Below are 23,474 nucleotides of genomic sequence, written 5' to 3'. Positions count from 1 at the left end.
GTGATCCATGGGTGCACTGTCATCCAAGAAAGGATTGGTTGCAGTTGCGGCATACCCATGTATCTCATCATACACTGCTCGCTGGATGGGATCGGTAAGCACCGGCATTCACTTGCTCATATTAGCTTCACACACGATTGCAATATACATATAGCTCCATAAAACAAGTTTTGAAAATGTCAGGATTTTATCTCCTAAGACTGTACCATGTAGTAAACTTCATTGATGAACATGCAGAAATTTGTCATATCAGGGTCATTCCCACTTAGATCAGGATGACATGATTTCATGCAATTGTAGTATGCTTTCTTGATCTGCTTCAGCGTTACATCTGGCATCTGCAAACATGCGAGAATTAAATAGATAGTAGGGGTCACCTGCATTTTTGGAAATTTGTTTATCTGAGATTCTATGTCTAAGTACTCCCACCAATGGAATTTTGTTTTCAGAATTTTGTCCTATCACCAAACTAACATACAAGCTAAACCAGGGAACCAAGCCCTCTTTGCAGAAAATCAATCACAGTAGAGTTTTGGTAAGGGCAGGTATACTGACTACTATTTCTAGCTTAGTTCAGTTTCCATCACAAGCCTGACTTGCAGAACTGGATTTAGCACAACACCAGCAAGCCCAGACATCTGCTGTTTGGCTCAACTCTCACCAATAGAATCCATGCCTCAAGTGCCCTAGTACGTAGTGGCAATCCTAGCTGAATCGAAAAGCAACAAAGTTCTCTCAGCAGTGATCCATGCAGAAAGTTAAACTCAGATCAGTTGTACTCAGAGGCAAGGAAAATAAGATAATTTAATCTGGAGATAATGAGATATATAAATTTAGTTTTGCAGGGAGCAATGTGTGTACACAAATATCAAACGAACAAACAGGATCTTCAAATAGCTTGCAAGGGAACATATTCTAATCTTCCAGCTGAGCTTCTAAATTCAGTTTCTCAGGGAGCTCTCCCAACCAGCAGGGAGTGTATGGGAAAGACGCTACTACCAGTGTATGGTGGAAATGGAGATTCCAGTCTATATAGAATTTTGGGAAAACCTTGCCCAAATCTTGAACCCTTGAGCTACTCCAATTATAGGCTAACACCCGGTCGAATTTATCACTCAAGAAGACAACCTCTTTGTACGGATGAAATCCAAGAAAATTGATATAAGAATCCTTGCACCTACTTCCTGGTTCCAGAACATTATCATTGTCAGAGTCCCACACAAATTTCTCTTCAAGTATTGCTTCGTTGTTGTACACCACATCATAAGCTTCACCACAAGCATTATGTTCTTCTTGTCGGCAATAGTAAAAATCTTGTAAGATCCAAGGACCATCACACTGTTCGTCATAGTTCAGATTTGGCAGGAAGGGGAAGATGTCTCTGCCATGCTTCAACACCCACTCTGTCTGACCATGAACACATTGGTCGTTAAGGAACCAAACCTGAAGTTGTGATCCCTGAAATAAGGATGCACAGTATATCCCATTGATTGATTTTCCCAGATAAAATTCATCTTCTGTGGGCATCCTAATTGCTTGGTACGTATTGTTTGAAAGTGATATTCTGCAATGATGATAAAATTATAAATAATCTTATCATAACTTAAAACCAGAACCAGAATGACAATGTTTAAGGAGTTAGCATATACATCTACCTCATAACAAAAAAGTTCTCGCAGCATATATAGAGTTCTCCCCGCCAGTAGCCACATTGACGCACGAAATAACCCCATCTACGCACGAAGGAATGTCCTCTTGACCCAACCATGTCAGCTAACATCCCCGCAGCCTCCCCTTCCCGTAGGAATGTCCTCTCCTCCCAAGAACCAGTCTCTGATGAAAAGACATGTAGTATCAAGGTGGACGGCGGCCATTCAGATTCCTCACATTCATCGTTCAGCTCGGAAGGAATATCAGGCACTATCAACAAGTCATAGTTGAGTGACAGGGTGGGGTCAAACAGAAGGTACTGCTCCGTGTGGAGAGGGTCGGGCAATGGCGGGAGTGGGGGCAAGGGCGCCCACTGCTGTGTGGCGGGGTTCACCACGCAGTGGTCGAGCAAGAGGAGGCCATTGCAGTGATCCCTGACGTAGACGGGGGGCATGAAGCCGTGCTCACCAGGCACCGTGTAGTCAAGCCGGCCGGAGACTACGGCGCCCGTCGTGGGGCGAGAGAGAAACTGCGTGAAACGTAGGTCATGCAAGTTGAGGAAGATGCCGCCCAGCGAGAGCGGCAGGAGGTCCGCGCGCAGCAGGCAGCGGTCGTCGACGACACGTCGCCACGCCTTGCAGACGCAGCGGGACGCGGCGAGGCCGCGTGGCGCGAGGCGACGGAGGACGCCCGCGAGCACGTCGTCCGGCAGCGACGGCCCCAGATCCACCCCCTCCTTCGAAATCGCCGGCAAGACAGCTACAGATCCGCTAGGGCTCAGCGCGGAATTGGGGACACGAGAGTCATGCCATCTGACGAAACGTAACTGATTTCGAAATTCTGCCCACCAGATTGAAGCTCCTCCCTGTTGAATCGTGCTTCTTCACCGAATTGATCTTTCCAAACTTTCCCCACCCAGATTAAGCCTGATCACTGGTATGAGAGACCGCGGCTGCAGATCCCTGGCGTGCCCCGTCGTGCGTGCGCTTCTCCGGACAGCCGAGCTCCGTCCGACTCGGCTGCCGCGCCGGTCTATCTCCCCCTCAGCTGGAACTCTGGAAACCTGGACGCCGCCAGCCGCCCAGCCTTGCTATTCTACTGGGTATTGATGGCCTGTCTCCGTCTTGGTTCGACCGGCGTCGACGGTCTCGTCAAATCGGAGCTGCTTGGAGGGCGCCGACGCCGGTCATCAAGTGCGCAAGGAAGACGCGCTCGCCAGATCCAGGATGCGTCCACCCTGACGGTAACGAGGAGGGCAAGGACAGCGGTGGAAGTGGAGGGAGGGGCGGTGGTGAGGAGCTCAAGCTGCTGTGGTGGGAGGCGAAGAATGCGGCGATGGGAAGTTGGGAACAGAGAGAGGAGCGGAGTTGAGAGGGAGGGCGACGGGCCGACGGCTTCTCAGATTATCTTCTGCCCAAGACGCCCGGCGGGCAGTCCTGCTCTGCTACACGGCACCCCGCCACCTCGGTCGACGACGCGTCGGCACCTCTGCGGTCACGCGGACATTGCGTCTCGTAACGGCTTGTTATACGGACGCGGCGCACCAGCGAGGCGATGCAAGCACGGCCACCGGACCGCGACGACGGCACGGAAGGGCTGCAGCCTGTAGCCCACCGGCGAAGCACATCCCCTTGCGTGGGAGGCCTCCTACGTACGTACTCGCTGACCTCTCATCCGCGGGAAGCCTTCTCATCTTGGATGATGTTGTCGTTCTACCCACGACTTTCTGAGCATATATGTTCCTTTGTTATTTGACTGAATTAACATACTTTTTAGGCCTTGTTTAATTCACCCAAAAAACCAAAAAAAATTTAAAATTTTTTGTCACATCAAATCTTACGGCACATATATGAAACATTAAATATAGACAAAAACAAAAACTAATTACACAGTTTGTCTGTAAATCACGAGAGGAATTTTTGACCCTTGTTAGTCTATAATTGGACAATATTTACCACAAACAAACGAAAGTGCTACAGTAGCGAAATAAAAAAAATTCGCATCTAAACAAGGCCTTAGTAATCAACTAAGGAACCTGGAGATCGAAGGTACATGTAAAGTATCTCTACTTGGTCTATTTTATGGTTTTGCCTTTAGGTCCTATAGATGTTATTATATTCTTAAAATTTGTAATTTACTCCATCATCTGTGACCTTAACAATATGGATCAGATTGAGTGCCTTCGCCAGTAAATTGGTCCTTACTTTACCTTCCTGCTACTACTTGTGTGGCCAACTAAGATTAATAAGGAGTATAAACGCTTTAAGGAGGTATTTGGAACTGATCTGTTCTAAGTTTTTCCAGCTTCGCTCCACGTTCTTTAGCCAAACGGTTTCAGCTCCACGTACTCAGTTCATGAAAAAAGGGTGAAGTTGTAAGAGCACCTAAAGAGGTACTCCACAAACTCCAGTTTTTTTGAGTTACTCCACAGTGGAGTTTATAGAGCAGAGTTTGTGTAGCAGTCCTAAACACCCCCATAAGTATCATTCAACATCGACATCAGAAGTACTTGTAATAAATGATATATAGATGAAATAGTTATGATAAACTTAATACAGATTGGTAACCATTGCCAATCTTTGTCTCCTCTTATTCAGGGAATGTTCAGCACTGCTTGAAAGAAGGTGCCCGCAGTTTGATATTTTCAGCTCCAAGATGCTCTGAGCTCCCTGCGATGCATGGCACTTTTAAAAGAAGTAAAGGCCAAAAAAAAAATGTTTCTCCTTTTTTTTAACAAAAAATGTTTCTACTTTACTTGACCTGTATCCAGATGCTTCTTTTTATATAATATATAAACGGGCACTTAGGCTTGTTTAGTTCGCGAAAAATTTTGGGTTTCGCTACTGTAGCACTTTCGTTTTTATTTGATAATTATTGTTTAATCATGGACTAACTAGATTCAAAAGATTCGTCTCGTAAATTACAAGTAAACTGTGCAATTAGTTATCTTTTTTATCTCTATTTAATACTCCATGCATGTGCCGCAAGATTTGATGTGACGAGAAATCTTAAAAAATTTTAGAAACTAAACAAGGCCTAAGCCACAATGTGATGAAAGATCGATGGTGAAATGAGAGAAATGGAGTTCAAGCATCGGTTCACACCATTGCAGTTGTAGATGCTCACTTCAAAAATCTAGGCATCGGATCAAGTAGCTGCCTCGGCTTGACCAAATAAAAAAAGTAGTAATTTCCAAGCGCAAGGAAAGTGTATCGTTATAACACATATTTCTGACCATTCAGCTCTACGTACCCTTCAAGCCTCGATGCCGACATTGTGGCAATGCGTGGATTTTGGCTTTTAGATGAAGTGGCACCTGGAGATCTTTTTCTAGCAACGGATACACTATGGCCAGTCTTAGGCCTTATTTACTTCCACTCAAGAACCCAAAATTTTTCAAGATTTCCTATCACATCAAATCTTTAGATGCACGCATGGAGTATTAAATATAGATAAAAATAAAAATTAATTGCATAGTTTGGTCAAAATTGACGAGACGAATCTTTTAATTCTAGTTAGACCATGGTTGGACAATAATTACCACAAACAAACGAAAGTGCTACAGTGTCACGAATTTTTTTGCTTCACGAACTAAACAAGGCTTTATAGTATTTCTTTAGGAATGTTTAAAATTTTAGATTATGCCCGAGAATGAGCCTTATAAATATGACTTAGAAAAAAAAAACCATCTTATTAGTGGGCAATAGAATCGTGACAATCAATAGCTGTAAATGACTTTGGTCGGAATACAACTATGAAAGCCGCTAAAATAAAGCCCAAACTTAATTATAAACATTTTTCTTATGAAGGCTAAACTTAATCACTTACAAAAAATAAATAAATGAGTATCAGTAAGAGTGTGATACTTATGCCTTTTCTTTTATAACTTAGTCTAGCCCATTATTTATGCTTAGTTTATGAATTTTATTTTCTGCAACTAAAATTTCCTGCTGGTTCCAACTTAATTAGAGAAAAAAAATTTAACTTATGGCAGGAATATTTATTATACTTAGAACTTATTTACATATACTCAAGGAGAAAGCTTAAAGAAATCCACTTTATAATTAAACTTAGTCTAACTATAACTTAACCACTGTCGTCATATACTTAAATAAGCAATTCTCGTATTAGGATTTTTCCCGTTGGTATCAATCTAACCAAAGAATGCATCTTAATTTCGCAGCGAATTTACTTATAAACTTTTGCTAATACTGAGACTTAAACGGTGCAACTTAAATAAAATGAGAAAGCTTATTGAAAGGCACTGAAATAGAAAAACTTAATTGTCTTAACTTTAGTTTTTGGCCCTCGTATCTTTAGTGGGCAGCGGCCTGGTCTGGCAAAAGCCCAACCTGGGCCTTGGCCGGGGAAGCCCCTTCGGCTTTCGGGCCACTTCTCCCCCCGCCGGCCCAGCTGAGGCCACGAATGCCCCTGGCCGCCGGATCTGATCGGACGGCTGCGGATAATTCCCATCGTAACAAAACCAGCAGCCGACGCAAACCTCATTTTATTCTCTTCCCTTCCTTTTCCGCTTTTTCACGCACCGACCACCCTCAGGCGAGCAGCGAGCGCGCGCGACGGAGGGAGATGGCGGCGCTGCAGTGGCACCCCTCGCCGGCGCGCGCGCGCAGCCGAAGCTGCACGCGTCACCGTCGAGTGGCACCGCCGTGGCGCTCTTTTCAGGCCGCGCGCTTCCTGATGCGCCGGCGGCGAGCACGCGCATGGCCGCTGTTCGCCGGCGCCCTTAGGGCGGGGACCGCGCTTGGACAGGCAATGCGGCGGCACGGCTCCCTTTTGCTTCCGTCGGCGAGCTCACGCAGTAGCCCAACGACGTCGTCTTAGGTGAGCTGAGCACTAGGCCCTTTTCTTAATCATAGGGTTGGGGATTCTGATGGAATTTGTGTAATTTCTTATGCTAGGGTTTTGGATTTGGTTTTTTCTTCAGCAAAAAAAAGAAAAAGAAAATAAAAACAGAGAACCCAAGCACCAGGAAGCACACCCAAATCTCATTCCGCTAAAACTTGAATCAATCAGTTGTACATATGCTTTTTCACTGCAGTGCCTTAGGAATGGAATTTCACTGTATATATAAGACTATAGGAGGCCGTAGATGTTTTATTGTTAGGCCTAGTACACTTGGGGCTCTTTTTCAGTGGGGGTGGCATCCGGTGAGCACTCCTCTGCCTGTAGTATAAGGTAGATATTGGCGGCCGCCGCCGCGGGGGTCTTCATCTCTGGATCCCCGACCTTCTCAATTTCCTTGGATTCAGCCGAATTCCATTTCTTGGACTTGCTCCAGTGGAGCAAGGCGCAAGACACGATACGCCAGTTCGTCGTGAGCTTCACGGCTGTTGTGCCAACCTTGCCCCCCTTATCCCAAGCCGCAATAACGTCCTGACGGACGAGCGTCAAGCGAGAGCCTTCGCAAAGCATGAGCACAAAGGTGACGAGCGCCTTCTTAACTTCTTTCTGTGGAGTGGATCCATGATGGTAACTCGCCAGAGTGGCAAGCGCGTCCTCAGCGGGTTTCTTCCCAACCTCAACCCTTGTCAGGTCGAGGTACGAGCCCCCTGTCAATGACTTGTATGTATCCCCGAAGCCGAGCTTAGTGGATCCTTGGATGAGATTTTCCTTACCGTCGAAGGCATACCAATTGGCGCCGGTTTTGAATCCGACGAGATACATATTATCCAGCCGTATGGCCAAGGTTGACTGGATCCCGCCATTACCCTTGACGGTAACGTGGGCCCAGTTGTCCGGCCTCGCCTTCTGTTTGCCCAGGACGGGTCTCTTTTCGATATGGGGCTTGGTGGTCGTGAGCGCCGCTTGGCGCTCGAGCTGGGACATGGTGGCCTTGAAGTGTTGAACGCCGAGAGTGACGTCCAACGTCATGGTCACTGTTGCCTTGTCGTCCTGCCACTGCCAGACCTCCGTCCTGAAATCCAACGTTACGAGTTCGTTACATGCAGAGTAAAATGGATCTGCCCAAGGCCCATACGTCTAAGTGATTACAGCCCATACGGAGAGATGCAGCCCATATCATAAACACTTGTCAATAGTCTACTGCATTAGTACATGACAAACTTTATAGGGGAAAAAGACAGCTAAGGTGCAATGGCGGATCTAGGATTTTAATCGTAGGGGTACGAACTAAGCGATGCAATTTGATAATCATATATACGACGTCAGAATGATGATAAAATCATTAGGTGTACGAATCTAAAGATACAATTCACCAACTTTCCTACATAATTATACAAAGATGATCATTGCCATGTTCTTGATAAGATTATGAGTTTCTTGCAGATTCAGAATGGATGAAGATATCTATTGTGCTTTATCGAGTAGTTCACTAAAAATCTAGCTCATTATTGCTCCTAATGCCATGATGTTCTATAAAAGTAAAAACTACTTATTTATCGCGTAATCTACACACATTTTTTTTTCCAAAAAAATGTCTGATTGTTAAACATGATTACTATTCAAACTTCACAAATTAAAATTGTAATACCATGCTTTGGAAGGAAAAAAGAGTTTATATATCTATCTTTTATAACTTCTGTCATTTTTATTTTGTACTTGTGCTATGTTCTTTGGTTCATTTTTTGCTTCCGAGGCTTCGGAAAGAAGAGTGCTATTATAGGGTTGCAGGTCGTTTGCTCAGTTACTCTCTCAGATAAGCACTTAAACTTGCGAGATTGCTATTTGCTAAACTATTCTAAATATATATATAATATAATAATAATAATATAAAAGTATACATACCAAGTATTTGTATAAAAATTTTGGGGGTACAGTTGTACCCCCATGCACCTACACTACATCTGCCCCTGCTAAGGTGACAACATGAATAACAATCACATTTTTTAAAGAGATTACTCTCCATCTAATCTAGATGAATGGGTGGATACAATTTGGTTTGGTTTCGTTTCATTTATATGTATGAATGAGAGAATATAGGGGAAGTACCATCCAATTGAAGATGAGAGCACACTGTGACTTACGTGGTGGTCTTGGCATCAGCGAACACACACACTCCAACTCCGACGAGCAGAAGGAGAAGGATCGGGCCGCGCATCATCATCATCACCATCTCTCTCTGTCTCTCTGTCTCTGATCTCTGGTGAAAGGCTCTGGTAGCAACTAGCAAGCCTGGTAGGGCTATTTATACTCGAATCATGCAGGGTGCACCACCATGAAGCGTGCAACACAAAAGCAATGGCAGTGGCTCCGAGGAGGATAGTAGTTCTGAGCTGATAGAGAGTGACTGATACCTGCCTGTTCCTCCAAAACATCACAATACAACCGCCCGCGGTTGGCATTGCCCCCAATTGTTTATGGAGGTTAGGACTTGCCTGGTTCATTTTATCGCCCGCTCTCCTTCTTCCTGCACCAACCGCTTGAGCTGGTAATAAATTGCTCATACGCAACAAGAGTAAAACTGTTTTGGGATTTGGGGGTGATGTTTAGTTCTCAGAAAATTTTGCAAAATTTTTCAGATTTCCCGTCACATCAAATCTTTAGACGCATGCATGAAGTATTAAATATAGATAAAAATAAAAACTAATTGCACAGTTTGGCCGAAATTGACGAGATGAATCTTTTGAGTCTAGTTAGTACATGTTTGGATAATATTTGTCAAATACAAACGAAAGTGGCACTATTTCTATTTTGCAAAATTTTTTGGAACTAAACAAGACCCAGCATTGCCACTCACAGCACGTTTGGTCAGTTTTGCAGAAACAGCATCATCTCTTGAAGAATTAGCGACGTCAGTTTTGCAGAATTAGCATCATATGGTTGGCAGATTTGACTACTCGGCTCGGCAAGCCCCGGACGGCCGCACCGGCAGAAGCGTACGTACATTTCATGGCATGCAGGTGGCCCTGGCCACTTTCTAAGGTTACGTTGACTTCAGCTTATCTGCCAGCTATTTAGTTGGTTTTTCACACAAGCGAATATGCTCTATATCTCTTGTACCTTTGGTTTGTCTATTAATGCGTGGGCGGAGAGTGTTCACACCTTTTGATGGTGGGACTAGGACGAAGAGCGTAAGGACAGTTGTAACGCTAGAAACTATTGTTAATTCCTATAGATTATATATATATATATATATATATATACTCCTTCCGTCTCCGAAAGAATCAATTCTTAGGATCCGTGAAAGTCAAACTTTTTAAAGTTTGACTAACTTTATAGAAAAGAGTAATAACATCTATAATATAAAATACATATTATATGAAAATATATTCTATGATGAATCTAATAATACTAATTTGATACTATAAATCTTAGCATTTTTTTTTAGAAATTTGGTCAAAGTTTAAAAAGTTTGACTTAGTACAACTCTAGAAATTGACTCTTTCGTGGACGGAGAGAGTATATTTGAGTAGTTACTCTCTCCTCCTAGGAATGAACGAGATCGCTCGACCAGTGGACCCCTGGAGCTAACGGATTAAAGAACTTACCTGTTTTATATATAACCATAATCTCAGTAGATAGTTTTTAAGGAACAATTTTTTATCTAATCACATATATTCTCTCTCTAATCTCTACGAATCACATTCTTTCATGTCTTGATTTTCGTGTAAATATTGTTTCTAATTTAAATCCGGTTTTTATGATTTTTCTCTCTCTTTAATAACTATTTTGTCATATCACTAAAATACTTAAGTGACATATAAATTATAAATTATAGTGGTTTCTGTTTTGGGAGTATCTTCCGGTTCCACATGCCAACCGATCAGGATGTCGTGGACACGTACGGTATCAACGAACCGGTGCGGCTTTGGTTGGCTGGCTCTCAACGACCACTTCTGGCCCGTAGGGCAAAAGATGTGAATAACGTGGCGCACGGTAAAAGCTGATTTGCCTCGTGTGCGTGGTAAGGGATTCGGATCATTTCTCCTGCAGACTCAAATCGTCATGCACAACCGCCTCGGACACAGATCGTGGCTGTGGGCATTCACACTGCAAGATATGCAGAATGAGGAACGGTAGGATTAGGGACGATCTTTTTCCCCTCCTTTCTTCATCTCACCTTTTACTCAAACGAATGAAAATAAAAATAAAAATAAAAATAAATCAAGAGCCACTGTATAGTAGCAAACCACGTATGAAGCTGCGCAGAACACATGCCCATATACTGAATATATTCAAAATCGGAGTTTGCTGAATTGTCAGTCATATAGATCACATGTCCACATACTAAACATATTAGATCTCTTCTGGTCCAGGTTACTAATTCATTGTTAAATCCTACATATATTTTACTCTAAACTGAAATATTTTTTTACCCAAAAGCTTACTCAAAAGCTAAACAGAAGAGCATATAGCATTGTTCTTGTCTTCATATACAAAACGTTGTATCACCCAATAGCAGATTTGATCATGCATGTACATGGCCGTAAACAATGACCTACATGGCACTTCTGAATGCTGAGTACCAACTTACAAGGTATGTCATTCACGATAGGACTATGTTGGCTGTTATGGTGGGCAACAAGTATAGTCATCGTAACAAGGCTAGTGGCTGAAGGCGTGAACAGTGCCCTGTTGTGGTGGACAACAAGTATAGTCGTCGCAACAAGGCTAGCTAGTGGCTGAAGAGTGACTGAAGGCATGAACAGTGCCCGCGCTACAGTAGCCATGGCGTAGGGCAGTTTGTTAGGCATATCTAGTTGGACTCTTGGTTGAGTCCCTAAAGATTAGGAGTTTGGTTATTAAGTCTTGTACAAGTTAAACAGTTTGGAAGGAATACGGATTAGCCTGGGATTGAGATATTATTATCTCCCTTGGGCGCCCAGCCTTGTTCTATCTTCTTCGCCACCTTCTTGTGCTCCACGGCTGGAACCCTAGGCGCCGAGCACGGCGCCGCCAGTTTGTCGCCGCGTGTTCAAGCCTAGACCTTCCATCCACCACCAATACAATCTCAGGAGTTTAAGCGCTAACATTGGCATTGCAGGTTCGTGCTGTAGTGTTTTCTTTCATCATTAGTTGAAGTATTTTAGGCATTTTGTTCAGACACGATATTAATTCCTAGGATCTGAAACCAAGCACAATGCTTCTTGGGAAATCATTTTTTCTATGCTTCTGGGAGGTGCTTGTTACTATCTTGTTGACAATAAACTGATCAAAGTGCTAATGGATGTCAGTTTTCTAATTTTATTTTTCTATTTCTCTGTATCTTTTGGTTTGCTGATCAAAGCATCTTTCTTAGATGCAGTAATGATGGGAACAAAGTACTTCTATCTATATGTCCAGCCACCGGCTCTAGTATGCATCTGATCTTCTAATAAATAGATGGCATTTATTTTTAGAATCTCTACTCAAAACTAACTCATTTCATATTCATATTATTTTTCAGGAAGCTTCTAGAGATGTTTTTTTTAAGCAGCTTCTGGAGGTGCTTGGTAGCACATCAAATGGATAGCAAGCCAATTGAATTACTCGTGGAATCATATATACTAGTGTCTGTTTATTTTAGACTTACTAGAGATAAAATCTTAGTTCAGACATACATTGTTAGTTTGGCTATGAATTGATTGTTCTCAAACTATATGTGACAATAGTGGACATGCCAATAAATGAAAGAATCAATGCTTGTTTGTATGATTAGTGTAGAGAAAATTTCCTATTTGACACTGAAAATAATGCCGCTTTCCTACCTAACACCGAAACCAAAATTCTTTCTATATGTCCTCCACTCGAGTTTTTCTTTCCTATTTAACATTTCTGTTAGTTTGAGCAGCTAACAGTGTTAAGTCCTATGAGAAGAGTCAGTTTTACCCTTGGAGGTTTTTTTACAAGTAATGACATTCCATGGTTGACAATGCTATCTTTTTTTTGAATGTTTTTATCTCGAAATGCTATGTTTTTTTTGCTTCTGTAAAATAAAAATAAATAAAAGAACGAACATCATCTTATACATCTACTTATAATTATATTCAGTTTAATATCAATTCTTTTAATCTCAGCCGTAGATGACGAGACGGATGGCTCAGTTTTGCTGCTGGTGTGAGACACGTATATGTGTATTATTCCTATATAATATTAATGAATTTGTGAGATTATTTATCTAAAGCAAAATGGCCATAGCAAAGGAGCACGGGCAAAACAGAGCATAACTCGTGGGCGCGAGGGGAGTCTGTGACAGCACGAACGAAACAAGGCAGAGCACGACCGCCAGCAACAGACGCTTGGTTTGCGAGGGCAGCGCTGCGTCCGTGGTCAGGCGCGGCCGGCCCTGCGGCATCTCCCGTGGCGGCGCGGCCAGGGTTGGAGCTTGCAGGCGCGACGACCTTCTATGAATTGGTGCGGTGTCCTGGGCGTGTCGGCCCTGCTTGCACATGCCTTGGCCGCCCCCTTGTCCATGACAGCTGGCCCCGAGTCCGGGGCCGCGGCGCCCGCCCCCCATGGCCGCGTCGGACACCTGCGAGGCTGGCACCGTGATCGCGACGGCCAGCTACGAGGCCACGGCTCCTGCCTCTAAATCCATGACGACTGCCTGCTTGGCCGCGCCGCCCTCCTCCATGGCCGCTCGCCTCAATCTAGAGTTACAGGGAGGAAGGCTCCATTGGAGCGCGACTCGAGAGGACGAACAACCGTGACTCTAGAGATGATCGAGTTCATTTGCTTTCCTCAAAGGGCATAACGGTCTTTTCCCATTGCCTCACTTGGACAACTAACGGTGGCTGGTCACAAAACTAATGAAAATGTTAAATAGGAAAGAAAAACTCGAGTGGAGGATATATAGGAAAGAATTTTCGGTTTCGGTGTCACATGGGAAAACATCATTTTTTAGGTGTCAAATAGGAAATTTTCTCATTAGTGTATTATGAGATATGTTGCATGTTAATGCAATGATGATTTCACACTAATTTATGATGTTCTTTTTTGACACCGTGGTTTGGATGTGGGCTTGAATATGGCCTGAGTATAATAGACAGACAACTAATCCATGACAAACTGAAATGTCAATCTATGACGACTCAATTTGGGCCAACAAATGTATAAGATGCATTTTTGTTTGTTTGTAATGAAAGTAAACCGTCACTCTATAAGGCTATACATATACACCAACCGCTCGAGAAATACACACTAGCATTGCTTGTGGGGGGTCGGTGGACGAAACAGGTTTCTAGCTCAGCCAGTGTGCACGCCCACAAAACCCACGTCCTTTCCGCCAATCACACCACACGAATCCAGGACACGACACCGTCAGTCACTGCAACATACGTAGACCATAGACATAGCCTCGTGGTACTAGTTTAGCTCGATCACTTCCACATCACACCGTCGTTGCATTCTTTGGGCCTATTTGTTTCGCTGCACCGGGTGGCCGACGCATGCTACGACCACGACGCTGCCGAGCACGCCTAGGAGCAAGCTGCCACTACCGGCCTCCTCCATCGCTCGTCTCCTGGCATTCGCATCCTCCTCCTCCTCCTCCCAAAGTCCCACCCATAGGCCAGGAAAAGGAAACAAATCAAATCTCCTTGTGAGCGGAGTGGCGAGCACGCACGACGCCATGGTGAGCAACAGGGCGACAGTACCTATCCGTGTGGCGGGTGTTTCACACCGTGAATCTCAACCCTCTGCAAGCTAATCAATTTGTGTGGAAGTGGTCACCGGACGACAAATTCGTGGCCTCATTGACTTACAGAGCTTTTTTTGTCGGTTCGACGTCACTTCTCGGTGCCAAAGAACGTTGGAAGACAAAGGCTCCACCCAAGGTCAAGCTTTTCTTCTGGTTGGCCTTGCACCGCAGGCAGGCTGTGGACAGATGAATGTAGGCGGCGTCATGGTTTCCAGGATACCGACGACTGCAACCTATGTGCCCAGGCTATGGAATCATGTGGGCACCTCTTTGTTGGGTGTGTGCTTGCCAGGCAACTCTGGTCCTTGTTGTTCTTGCCTCTGGGGTTGCTTTCTTTGGTGCCGGCTTCTGAAGAACCGGATCTCGCAGCCTGGTGGCTGTGTAGCCGTGAATGACTGTAGGCTGAAGGCCGGCCGACATTTGACTCCTTGGTCCTGCTTGTCTCTTGAAGCTTGTGGAAAGAGAGGAACTCTAGAGTTTTCTGTGGACGGGTGTCCGCTGTCAACGCCGTAGCCAAGGACCTGATGGCAAAGGCGGACGTTTGGCGTGAGGCTGGGTTTAGACCTTTGGTTGTGTTTGCTAGTGCTTGGTCGCAACATCGTTTTAGCATGTAATTTTTCAGTTGTTGTTTCCAGTAGTTAGGAGTTTAGTCACTGGCCCCTCGCCAACATCTTGTATTTGTTTAAACAAAATCTTATGACCACCCTTTTCCTCCTAATAAAGCACGGACCTATATGTGCCTGATCGAGAAAAAAAGCAACAAGGCATTCAACGACGAGTATGAGAATGACAGCGACCACTATGGCGTCTTGGAGTGCTGCCCAATAGCGGGAGCTAGTACCGGATAGGGATGGCCCCCGTCCAGCCCCAACGCCGCTGACACCTCCTCCATGGTCGTCCTGCGTGAGTCCCATATCTTAGCCTTCCTCTGCACGCTCATCGTCGTGCTCGGCCCCATCCAGTTCGGCTTCACTGGCGGCTACTCCTCCCCAACGCAGGCCAGCATCAGGATCCTCGTGACCTGCGTGGCGGTGTGACCGGTGCCCACGCCCGTGGCCTGCGCGGCGCTGATTCCTTAAGACAATTCCAAGACCATCCAAACATTGGAATCGAATGACATAAGATCTAATGCTAAATCTAAGTCCCAATACCAACATCCAAACGGGCTCTTAGATATTTCTTATAGCCTTCTTTAGGAATATCTAAAACTTTACATTATGCCCAATAATAAGGCTTATAAATATGACTTAGGACAATAAACATCTTAGGGGTTGTTTGGTTGGGGGTGTTAAAGTTTAACAGATGTTGTAGCATTTTTAGGCCTTGTTTAGTTTACCCAAAAATAAAAAAAATTTCAAGATTCCGCATCACATCGAATCTTATGACATATGCATGAAGCATTAAATATAGTCGAAAACAAAAACTAATTACACAGTTTACCTGTAAATCGCGAGATGAATCTTTTGAGCCTAGTTAGTTCATGATTAGATAATAATTATTAAATAAAAACAAAAATGCTACAGTGCTCAAAACTAAAAAAATGGGAACTAAACTAGGCCTTATTTTATTTGGCAATTAGTGTCCAATCATAGACTAATCAAGCTCAAAATATTTGTCTCGCAAATTATTCTTTGGTTGTGTTTTTAGTTTCACAAATAGTCTGCATTTAACACTTTATGCATATGTCAAAACATTCGATGTGATAGGTGGTAAAGTTTAACTCTCTGAACCAAACAAGGCCTTATTAGTGGACAATAGAATCATGACAATCAATAGTTGTAAATGACTTTGGTCAGAATACAACTATGAAAGCCACTAAAATAAAGCCCAAACTTAATTATAAACATTTTGCTTATGAAGGCTAAAATTAATCACTTAAAAAATAAATAAATGAATATCACTAAGAGTATGATACTTATGCCTTTTCTTTTATAACAAGAATCCAACTGCAACATAATATTGTGGTTCAGGAGACAGGCCTGAGGAAGTTAAAGCTTGAATAATAAGCCATGAAACCGCTATTGAGACGAAGTTAAAAAAACGCCGGTGTCTCAATCATTTGGAGATATCAGTGGCTGCAATATTAGACTATCAGCTAATAATATTGTGCTTCAGGAGACGGGCCTGAGGAAGTTAAAGCTTGAATAACATCTTCTCGTAGATAGGAAGACAGTGAAGACTGGATTATTGTCAGAAAAAAGTAGCCATCATTGCATATTCCAAGTTGCCTAAGTTCATTAAGAATACAAAAAGGAGCACATATATGCAATAGTTTGTATCACTCCATATGTCAAATGCCCTAATTCAAAAACATATGGCAATGCCTCCTCTAAAATCAGAATCAGAATTTAAAAAGATCATAAAAGGCTGACAATCATGACTGCACATTTTCATATGCCGTAGTTGAGAAAATATTTTTGTTTCCAGCATCATTACCATTGACATGTGTTGAAAAAAAATGCAAAATAGCAACGATATGGAAATATGGTCAGGCTTGTATTTGTTTCTAGCATCATTGGCATTAACATATGGTCAAGAAAAAAAAGGAAAATAGCAATGGCATGAAAATATGATCGGAACTATTGGAAGCACCTCGCAGGTATATCATCATATTATCAAATTGGAATAAGTACATCATCAGCGATGGTATATGCTTAGAATAAGACTATCTCCAACAAAAGACCCATCAAAATGGGTCTCCAAAACACTACTTATAGCATCCAACAAAGTATCTATATGAAAGACTCATTCTGTGTATTAGGAAACCTCGAGACTCATTTGCAGGAAGGATTCTCTTTTGAGTCTTGTTGTTGGAGAAGACTAAAAATGGATATAGACCCTTTTGCCTGTAGCGCTGGGTCTTGTATTTTAGGTAAAGGTTATTGGAGACCGTCTAAGATAAACCAATCATCACCATAGACACACGCTTATGTATACTGAAAGATTGCAGCAGTAGCACAGTGCATTAAGACATGCTGATATTTTTCTGCTAGGACACAAACCTTATGCATAAATAAAAAAATCAATACATACAGGAAATAAAATGAAGGGGGGCAGAGCATGTATCTCAACTAGTACAGATGAGAAGAGGGAAATAGAAGAGATCGCAATGAGTCTAATATAGAGAGAGTCCTTGACCTTGGCCGTCCTCAAAGATGTACTTGTCCAACGAGCCCTTGTGCATCAGTGCATGTAGTCGTACACGAGGGACATCTTCTTGCTCTGGTCATCGTCGTTGGCAGCTGTGTAGCAGCCGCGCAACGACACCATGTTCCATTGCCGTTGAAGCACATATGCACGGAAAGCCCTGTGCGAACCCCACCGCGCGAGTGAGGGACTCCCAATGAGCACATCGAAAGCGGTGCACCAGTGGCCCGTCTACTCCAGGAACCGGGCCTTGAAGTGCTCGATGTAGTCCATGGAGATGTCCATGGCAAGGTATTGGGCCGGGGCAAGCGACGGGGCGTCGATCGCGGCCACGGCCGCAAGGGCGTCGGCGTGGGCCGCTACAGGGAGGCGGCGGTCGGCGAGGCGCTCGCGCGCGCGGGGCGATCTACGGCCGGAACCATCAGCAGCACCGCCACCAGGACGCCGACGAGGACCCAGCACTCGTGCGCCTCGGTGACGACCTCGCCCTCGGCGACGCGGCGCGCCAGGCGGACGAGCATGGGGCGGACCACGAGGTAGCTGGCGCTGACGATGAGGACCCCGACATGAGCGTACAGAGGCAGGGCCCCATGCCGTAGCGGACGTGCGCGAGCGCCGTGGCGACGGTGAGCCCGGCCCACGCGAAGGTGTCGTTGATGAGCGACGCCGAGATGGAGAGTTGGCCCACGTCGGTGCCGGCGAGCTTGAGCTCCGCGATGTTGCGCGCCAGCACGGAGAAGGCGGTGGAGCAGAAGGTGGCGCCGAGGAAGACGGGGAAGGAGAGGCGGTTGAGGAATTGCTGCTTGGCGGCCGCCGTCGTGGATCCTCCCCCGCCGCCGCCGCCGTCGTCGTCGCCGGCGCTTGAGAGCGCGACGTAGCCCGTGACGGCGCCGACGAGGAAGGGCGGGAGCGCGGAGGCGGCGGCGAACCAGAAGCTGCGGAAGCCCGAGCGGAGGACGGTGTGGAGCTCGATCTCGACGCCGATGGTGAAGGTGTCGTAGACGAGGCCGACGAGGGACATGGACTCGAGGATGAAGATGCTGCGGACGGGGAAGGCGATGTCGGAGAAGTGCGGGACGCGGCCCAGCACGGAGGGCCCCAGGAGGAAGCCCGCCAGGATCTCGGCGATGTAGCGCGGGGTGCGGAGCGGCGCCAGAGGAAGTCCGTGAGATGGCACAGAGGAAGTTTTCATTTTCTATGGGCATCAGTGTCAAATGGTTCAGCCGTTATCCACCGTTAGAGGCAAAAGACAACGGAATGGCACATAGGGCAAAAGAAATTAGTGTCTGGTCACACAGGGACGAGCGAACTTTTTAATAGCATAGGAGAATGGAGCATCTTTTATAATGGCACACAGAAAAAGAAAAAGGCCCCGATGTAGTCCATGGAGATGTCCATAGCAAGGTATTGTAGCCGAAGCTACGTTAGGAACGAAGTCGAAGCTACATTAGGAACAAAGTGGGTGTGCGTCGGGAGGGTTTGGGATCGCCTCGTGGCCCCAGGCCAAGGCAACTATCGGTGTCGCGTGACCATGCACCATGCCACTAGTGGCGTTTATGCATTGAGCTGTGTCGAGGCCGTCCGCCACTGTGTGGCTGAACTGGAACCCCGTCCTTCTCTCGCCATTTGTTGCCCGCGCCTTGCTGCTGGCACACTGGAATGGAGCCTCACCGCCGCCGCTCTTGCACCAGGACGCTCCTATGTTGGCAAAGCCTTGCGCTGCGCAGGCATTCACACGAACCAGAACGTCAGCGGGTCAAAGGCATATCCGTATTTGGGGTGAAGGAGACTGAAATCAAGGGCCCAGTGCCACCATGTCCTCTCTTTCCACGTTGAAGTGCCACGTACGGAAAACCAGCTACCAAAACCGCTCTAGGGGATTAATTAAACAGTTTGGGAAACTTTAGTGTGCTCGTTAGACGGTTTCAAAGTTCACAGGGTAAAGTAATCATGGTGCCAAGGAGAGGGGGTTATGTAGACTTTTTTCAATTTGTTTATCTGAGATATTTCTATGTACTCCCACCAATGGAATTTTGTTTTCAGAACTTTGTCCTATCAGCAAACTAACATACAAGCTAAACCAGGGAACCAAGCCCACTTTGCAGAAAATCAATCACAGTAGAGTTTTGTTAAGGGCAGGTATACTGACTACTATTTCTAGCTTAGTTCAGTCACAAGCCTGACTTGCACAACTGGATTTAGCACAACACCAGCAAGCCCAGACCTCTGCTGTTTGGCTCAACTCTCACCAATAGAATCCATGCCTCAAGGGCCCCAGTAGTGGCAATCCTAGCTGAACCAAAAAGAAACCAAGTTCATTCAGCAGTGATCCATGCAGAAAGACAAACTAAGATCAGTTGTACTCAGAGGCAAGGAAAATAAGATAATTTAAACTAGAGATATATAAATTTAGTTTTGCAGGGAGCAATGTGTGTACACAAATATCAAAAGAACAGACAGGATCTTCAAATTGCTTGCAAGGGAACACATTCTAATCTTCCAGCTGAGCTTCTAAATTCAGTTTCTCAGGGAGCTCTCCCAACCAGCAGGGAGTGTATGGGAAAGACGCTGCTACCAGTGTATGGTGGAAATGGAGATTCCAGTCTATATAGAATTTTGGGAAAACCTTGCCCAAATCTTGAACCCTTGAGCTACTCCAATTATAGGCTAACACCCGGTCGAATTTATCACTCAAGAAGACAACCTCTTTGTACGGATGAAATCCAAGAAAATAGATATAAGAATCCTTGCACCTACTTCCTGGTTCCAGAACATTATCATTGTCAGAGTCCCACACAAATTTCTCTTCAAGTATTGCTTCGTTTTTGTACACCACATCATAAGCTTCACCATAAGAATTATGTTCTTCTTGTCGGCAATAGTAAAAATCTTGTAAGATCCAAGGACCATCACACTGTTCGTCATAGTTCAGATTTGGCAGGAAGGGGAAGATGTCTCTGCCATGCTTCAACACCCACTCTGTCTGACCATGAACACATTGGTCGTTAAGGAACCAAACCTGAAGTTGTGACCCCTGAAATATGGATGCACAGTATATCCCATTGATTGATTTTCCCAGATAAAATACATCTTCTGTGGGCATCCTAATTGCTTGATACGTATTGTTTGAAAGTGATATTCTGCAATAATAATATAATTATAAATAATCTTATCATAATGCTTAAAACCAGAACCAGAATGACAATGTTTAAGGAGTTAGCATATACATCTACCTCATAACAAAACAGTTCTCGCAGCATATATAGAGTTCTCCCCGCCAGTAGCCACATTGACGCACGAAGAAACCACATTGGCGGTCGAAGAAATGTCGTCTTGACCCAACCATGTCAGCTAACATCCCCGCAGCCTCCCCTTCCCGTCCGAATGTCCTCTCCTCCCAAGAACCAGCCTCTGATGAAAAGACATGTAGTATCAAGGTGGACGGCGGCCATTCAGATTCCTCACATTCATCGTTCAGCTCGGAAGGAATATCAGGCACTATCAACAAGTCATAATTGAGTGACAGGGTGGGGTCAAACAGAAGGTACTGCTCCGTGTGGAGGGGGTCGGGCAATGGCGGGAGCGGGGGCAAGGGCGCCCACTGCTGTGTGGCGGGGTTCACCACGCAGTGGTCGAGCAAGAGGAGGCCATTGCAGTGATCCCTGACGTAGACGGGGGGCATGAAGCCGTGCTCACCGGGCACCGTGTAGTCAAGCCGGCCGGAGACTACGGCGCCCGTCGTGGGGCGAGAGAGGAACTGCGTGAAACGTAGGTCATGCAAGTTGAGGAAGATGCCGCCCAGCGAGAGCGGCAGGAGATCCGCGCGCAGCAGGCAGTGGTCGTCGACGACACGTCGCCACGCCTTGCAGACGCAGCGGGACGCGGCGAGGCCGCGTGGCGCGAGGCGACGGAGGACGCCCGCGAGCACGTCGTCCGGCAGCGACGGTCCCAGATCCATACCCTCCTTCGAAATCGCCGGCAAGACAGCTACAGATCAGCGCGGAACTGGGGACACGAGAGTCATGCCATCTGAGGAAACGTAACTGATTTCGAAATTCTGCTCACCGGATTGAAGCTCCTCCCTGTTGAATCGTGCTTCTCCACCGAATTGATCTTTCCAAACTTTCCCCACCCAGATTAAGCTTGATCACTGCGATGAAGAAAACAGGCAAGCGGAAAAAGGGAAACCCCGCCCCAGCTTCCGGGTCGGGCCGCCGCCGCTCCCGCGTCCTCGCTTCCGAAGCAGATCCCCGGCGTGTCCCCGGCGTGCGTGCGCTTCTCCAGACAGCCGAGATCCGTCCGACTCGACTTCCGCGCCGGTCTATCTCCCCCTCAGCTGGAACTCTGGAAACCTGGACGCCGCCAGCGGCCCAGCCTTGCTATTGATGGCCTGTCTCCGTCTTGGTTCGACCGGCGTCGACGGTCTCGTCAAATCGGAGCTGCTTGGAGGGCGCCGACGCCGGTCACCAGGTGCGCAAGGAAGACGCGCTCGCCAGATCCAGGATGCGTCCTCCCTGACGGTAACCAGGAGGGCAAGGACAGCGGTGGAAGTGGAGGGACGGGCGGCGGTGAGGAGCTGGTGGGAGGAGGGGCGGGGATGGGAAGGGTTTTTTTTTGTGCGTGTGTGTGTGTGGGGAAGAATGTGGTGCGGCGATGGGAAGTTGCGAACAGAGAGAGGAGCGGTTCTCAATCGTGAAAGACCATGGCCCCAAACGACACGTGTATGTCAACAATCTCAAAGCATACGGAGTATTCTCATCATGGTATTAAATATAGACGAAAATAAAAACTGTTTATACAATTTACCTGTAATTTACAAGATGAATCTTTAAACTTAGTTAGTCCATAATTATACAATAATTATCAAATATAAAAAAATACAACAGTACCCAAAATACAAAACTTTTACCAACTGAACAAGGCCGGATGGGTCCATCCTTATGTTGAAAGCCATTATACGAGTAGCAACTAGGTGCGCCTTGTTTAGTTTCGAAAACATTTTGGTTTTCGAAACGGTAGCACATTCGTTTTTATTTGGCAATTATTATTCAATCATGGACTAACTAGACTCAACATATTCATCTTGTGATTTATAGGTAACTGTGCAATTAGTTTTTATTTTCGTCTATATTTAGTGCTTCATACATGTGCTCGCAATATTTGATGTGACGGGAAATCTTAAAAAGTTTTTGGTTTTTGTTTGAACTAAACAAGGCATGAGGCCTTGTACCCTAAAAACCAAAAAAAAATTAAGATTCTTTGTTACATCAAATCTTATGGAACATGCATAGAGCATTAAATATAGATAAAAACAAAAACTAATTGCACATTTTAACTGTAAATCGTAAGATGAATCTTTTAAATCTAGTTACTTTATAATTTAATAATGTTTGTCAAATAAAAATAAAAATATTATAATATCAAAATTTAAAAACTTTTTGAATTTAAACAAAGTGTGAGTCAAAGTTCTATAATTCTACGAGAACCCAGCAGTAGCACCAGCTACGTCCGTGGTGTGCCGAGTTTTTTTTTTAAAAAAAAAAACTTGTGCCTGAGTTTTTGGCCCTAGGAGTCCGCGCCAGATGGAGACCAGCTAGCGTCGGTGACCTGTTACGCGGAGCTACCATGATCAAAGCAAAGCAAAGCAGAAGCTACCGCCACGCCAGGAGCATGCTTCTCCACGTCGTCCATGCTCAAGGAGCCGAGGCCGATGGCAGAAGGTGTCGCCGGTAGGTTTCCCGTAACGATGCAACCAGCTGCCCATGGTGATGTGAGATTGTGAGCGAAAGTTTTTATCGCTTGCTAAGGCTTTGTTTAGTTTACCCCAAAGTCCAAAAAGTTTTTAAGATTCCTCGTCATATCGAATCTTACGGCACATGCATGAAACATTAAATATAGACGAAAGCAAAAACTAATTACACAATTTATCTGTAAATTGCGAGACGAATCTTTTGATCCTAGTTAGTTCATGATTGGACAATTGTCAAATAAAAACAAAATTGCTATAGTTGCGAAATCCGAAATTTTTTCAGAACTAAACAAGGCCTAAGAGCAAATTTAATAATACAATTCACTTGCT

At 45.2% G+C, this 23,474-nt stretch overlaps 2 protein-coding genes across 3 annotated transcripts; both read right to left on the bottom strand.

Moving 5' to 3' along the window:
* On the bottom strand, window positions 785-22,063 carry LOC8069831. 2 transcript variants are annotated; one of them, XM_002456247.2, is made up of 3 exons: window positions 21,461-22,057; window positions 20,629-21,359; window positions 19,768-20,535 (listed from the first exon to the last, which is right to left on the bottom strand). In XM_002456247.2, the coding sequence occupies exons 2-3, from the start codon at window positions 21,351-21,353 to the stop codon at window positions 19,887-19,889; spliced, it is 1,374 nt and encodes a 457-aa protein (XP_002456292.1). In that variant the 5' UTR covers window positions 21,354-21,359; window positions 21,461-22,057; the 3' UTR covers window positions 19,768-19,886. The 2 variants fall into 2 exon arrangements, with proteins under 2 accessions (XP_021313489.1, XP_002456292.1); XM_021457814.1 differs by lacking the exon at window positions 19,768-20,535 and adding an exon at window positions 785-1,564 and having other exon boundaries at window positions 20,629-22,063.
* LOC8069832 (protein synthesis inhibitor II) lies at window positions 6,768-9,162 on the bottom strand. Its single transcript, XM_002456248.2, has 2 exons — window positions 8,655-9,162; window positions 6,768-7,585 (listed from the first exon to the last, which is right to left on the bottom strand). The coding sequence occupies exons 1-2, from the start codon at window positions 8,741-8,743 to the stop codon at window positions 6,778-6,780; spliced, it is 897 nt and encodes a 298-aa protein (XP_002456293.2). The 5' UTR covers window positions 8,744-9,162; the 3' UTR covers window positions 6,768-6,777.

This window comes from Sorghum bicolor, chromosome 3 (assembly GCF_000003195.3).
Source record: "Sorghum bicolor cultivar BTx623 chromosome 3, Sorghum_bicolor_NCBIv3, whole genome shotgun sequence".
Classification (NCBI taxonomy): Eukaryota; Viridiplantae; Streptophyta; class Magnoliopsida; order Poales; family Poaceae; genus Sorghum; species Sorghum bicolor.
Note: the sequence above shows the minus strand (reverse complement) of the source record. Positions and strands in the feature narration are given on the sequence as shown.

Bases quoted from the DNA above. Each gene is read 5' to 3' on its own strand.
- LOC8069832 (XM_002456248.2), bottom strand. From the start codon at position 8,743: ATGGTGATGATGATGATGCGCGGCCCGATCCTTCTCCTTCTGCTCGTC. The intron at 7,586-8,654 runs GTAAGTCACAGT...GTTGGATTTCAG, and splicing joins GCTGATGCCAAGACCACCAC to GACGGAGGTCTGGCAGTGGC.
- LOC8069831 (XM_021457814.1), bottom strand. From the start codon at position 21,353: ATGGATCTGGGACCGTCGCTGCCGGACGACGTGCTCGCGGGCGTCCTC. The intron at 1,565-20,628 runs GTAGATGTATAT...TCATCATTGCAG, and splicing joins GAGAACTGTTTTGTTATGAG to AATATCACTTTCAAACAATA.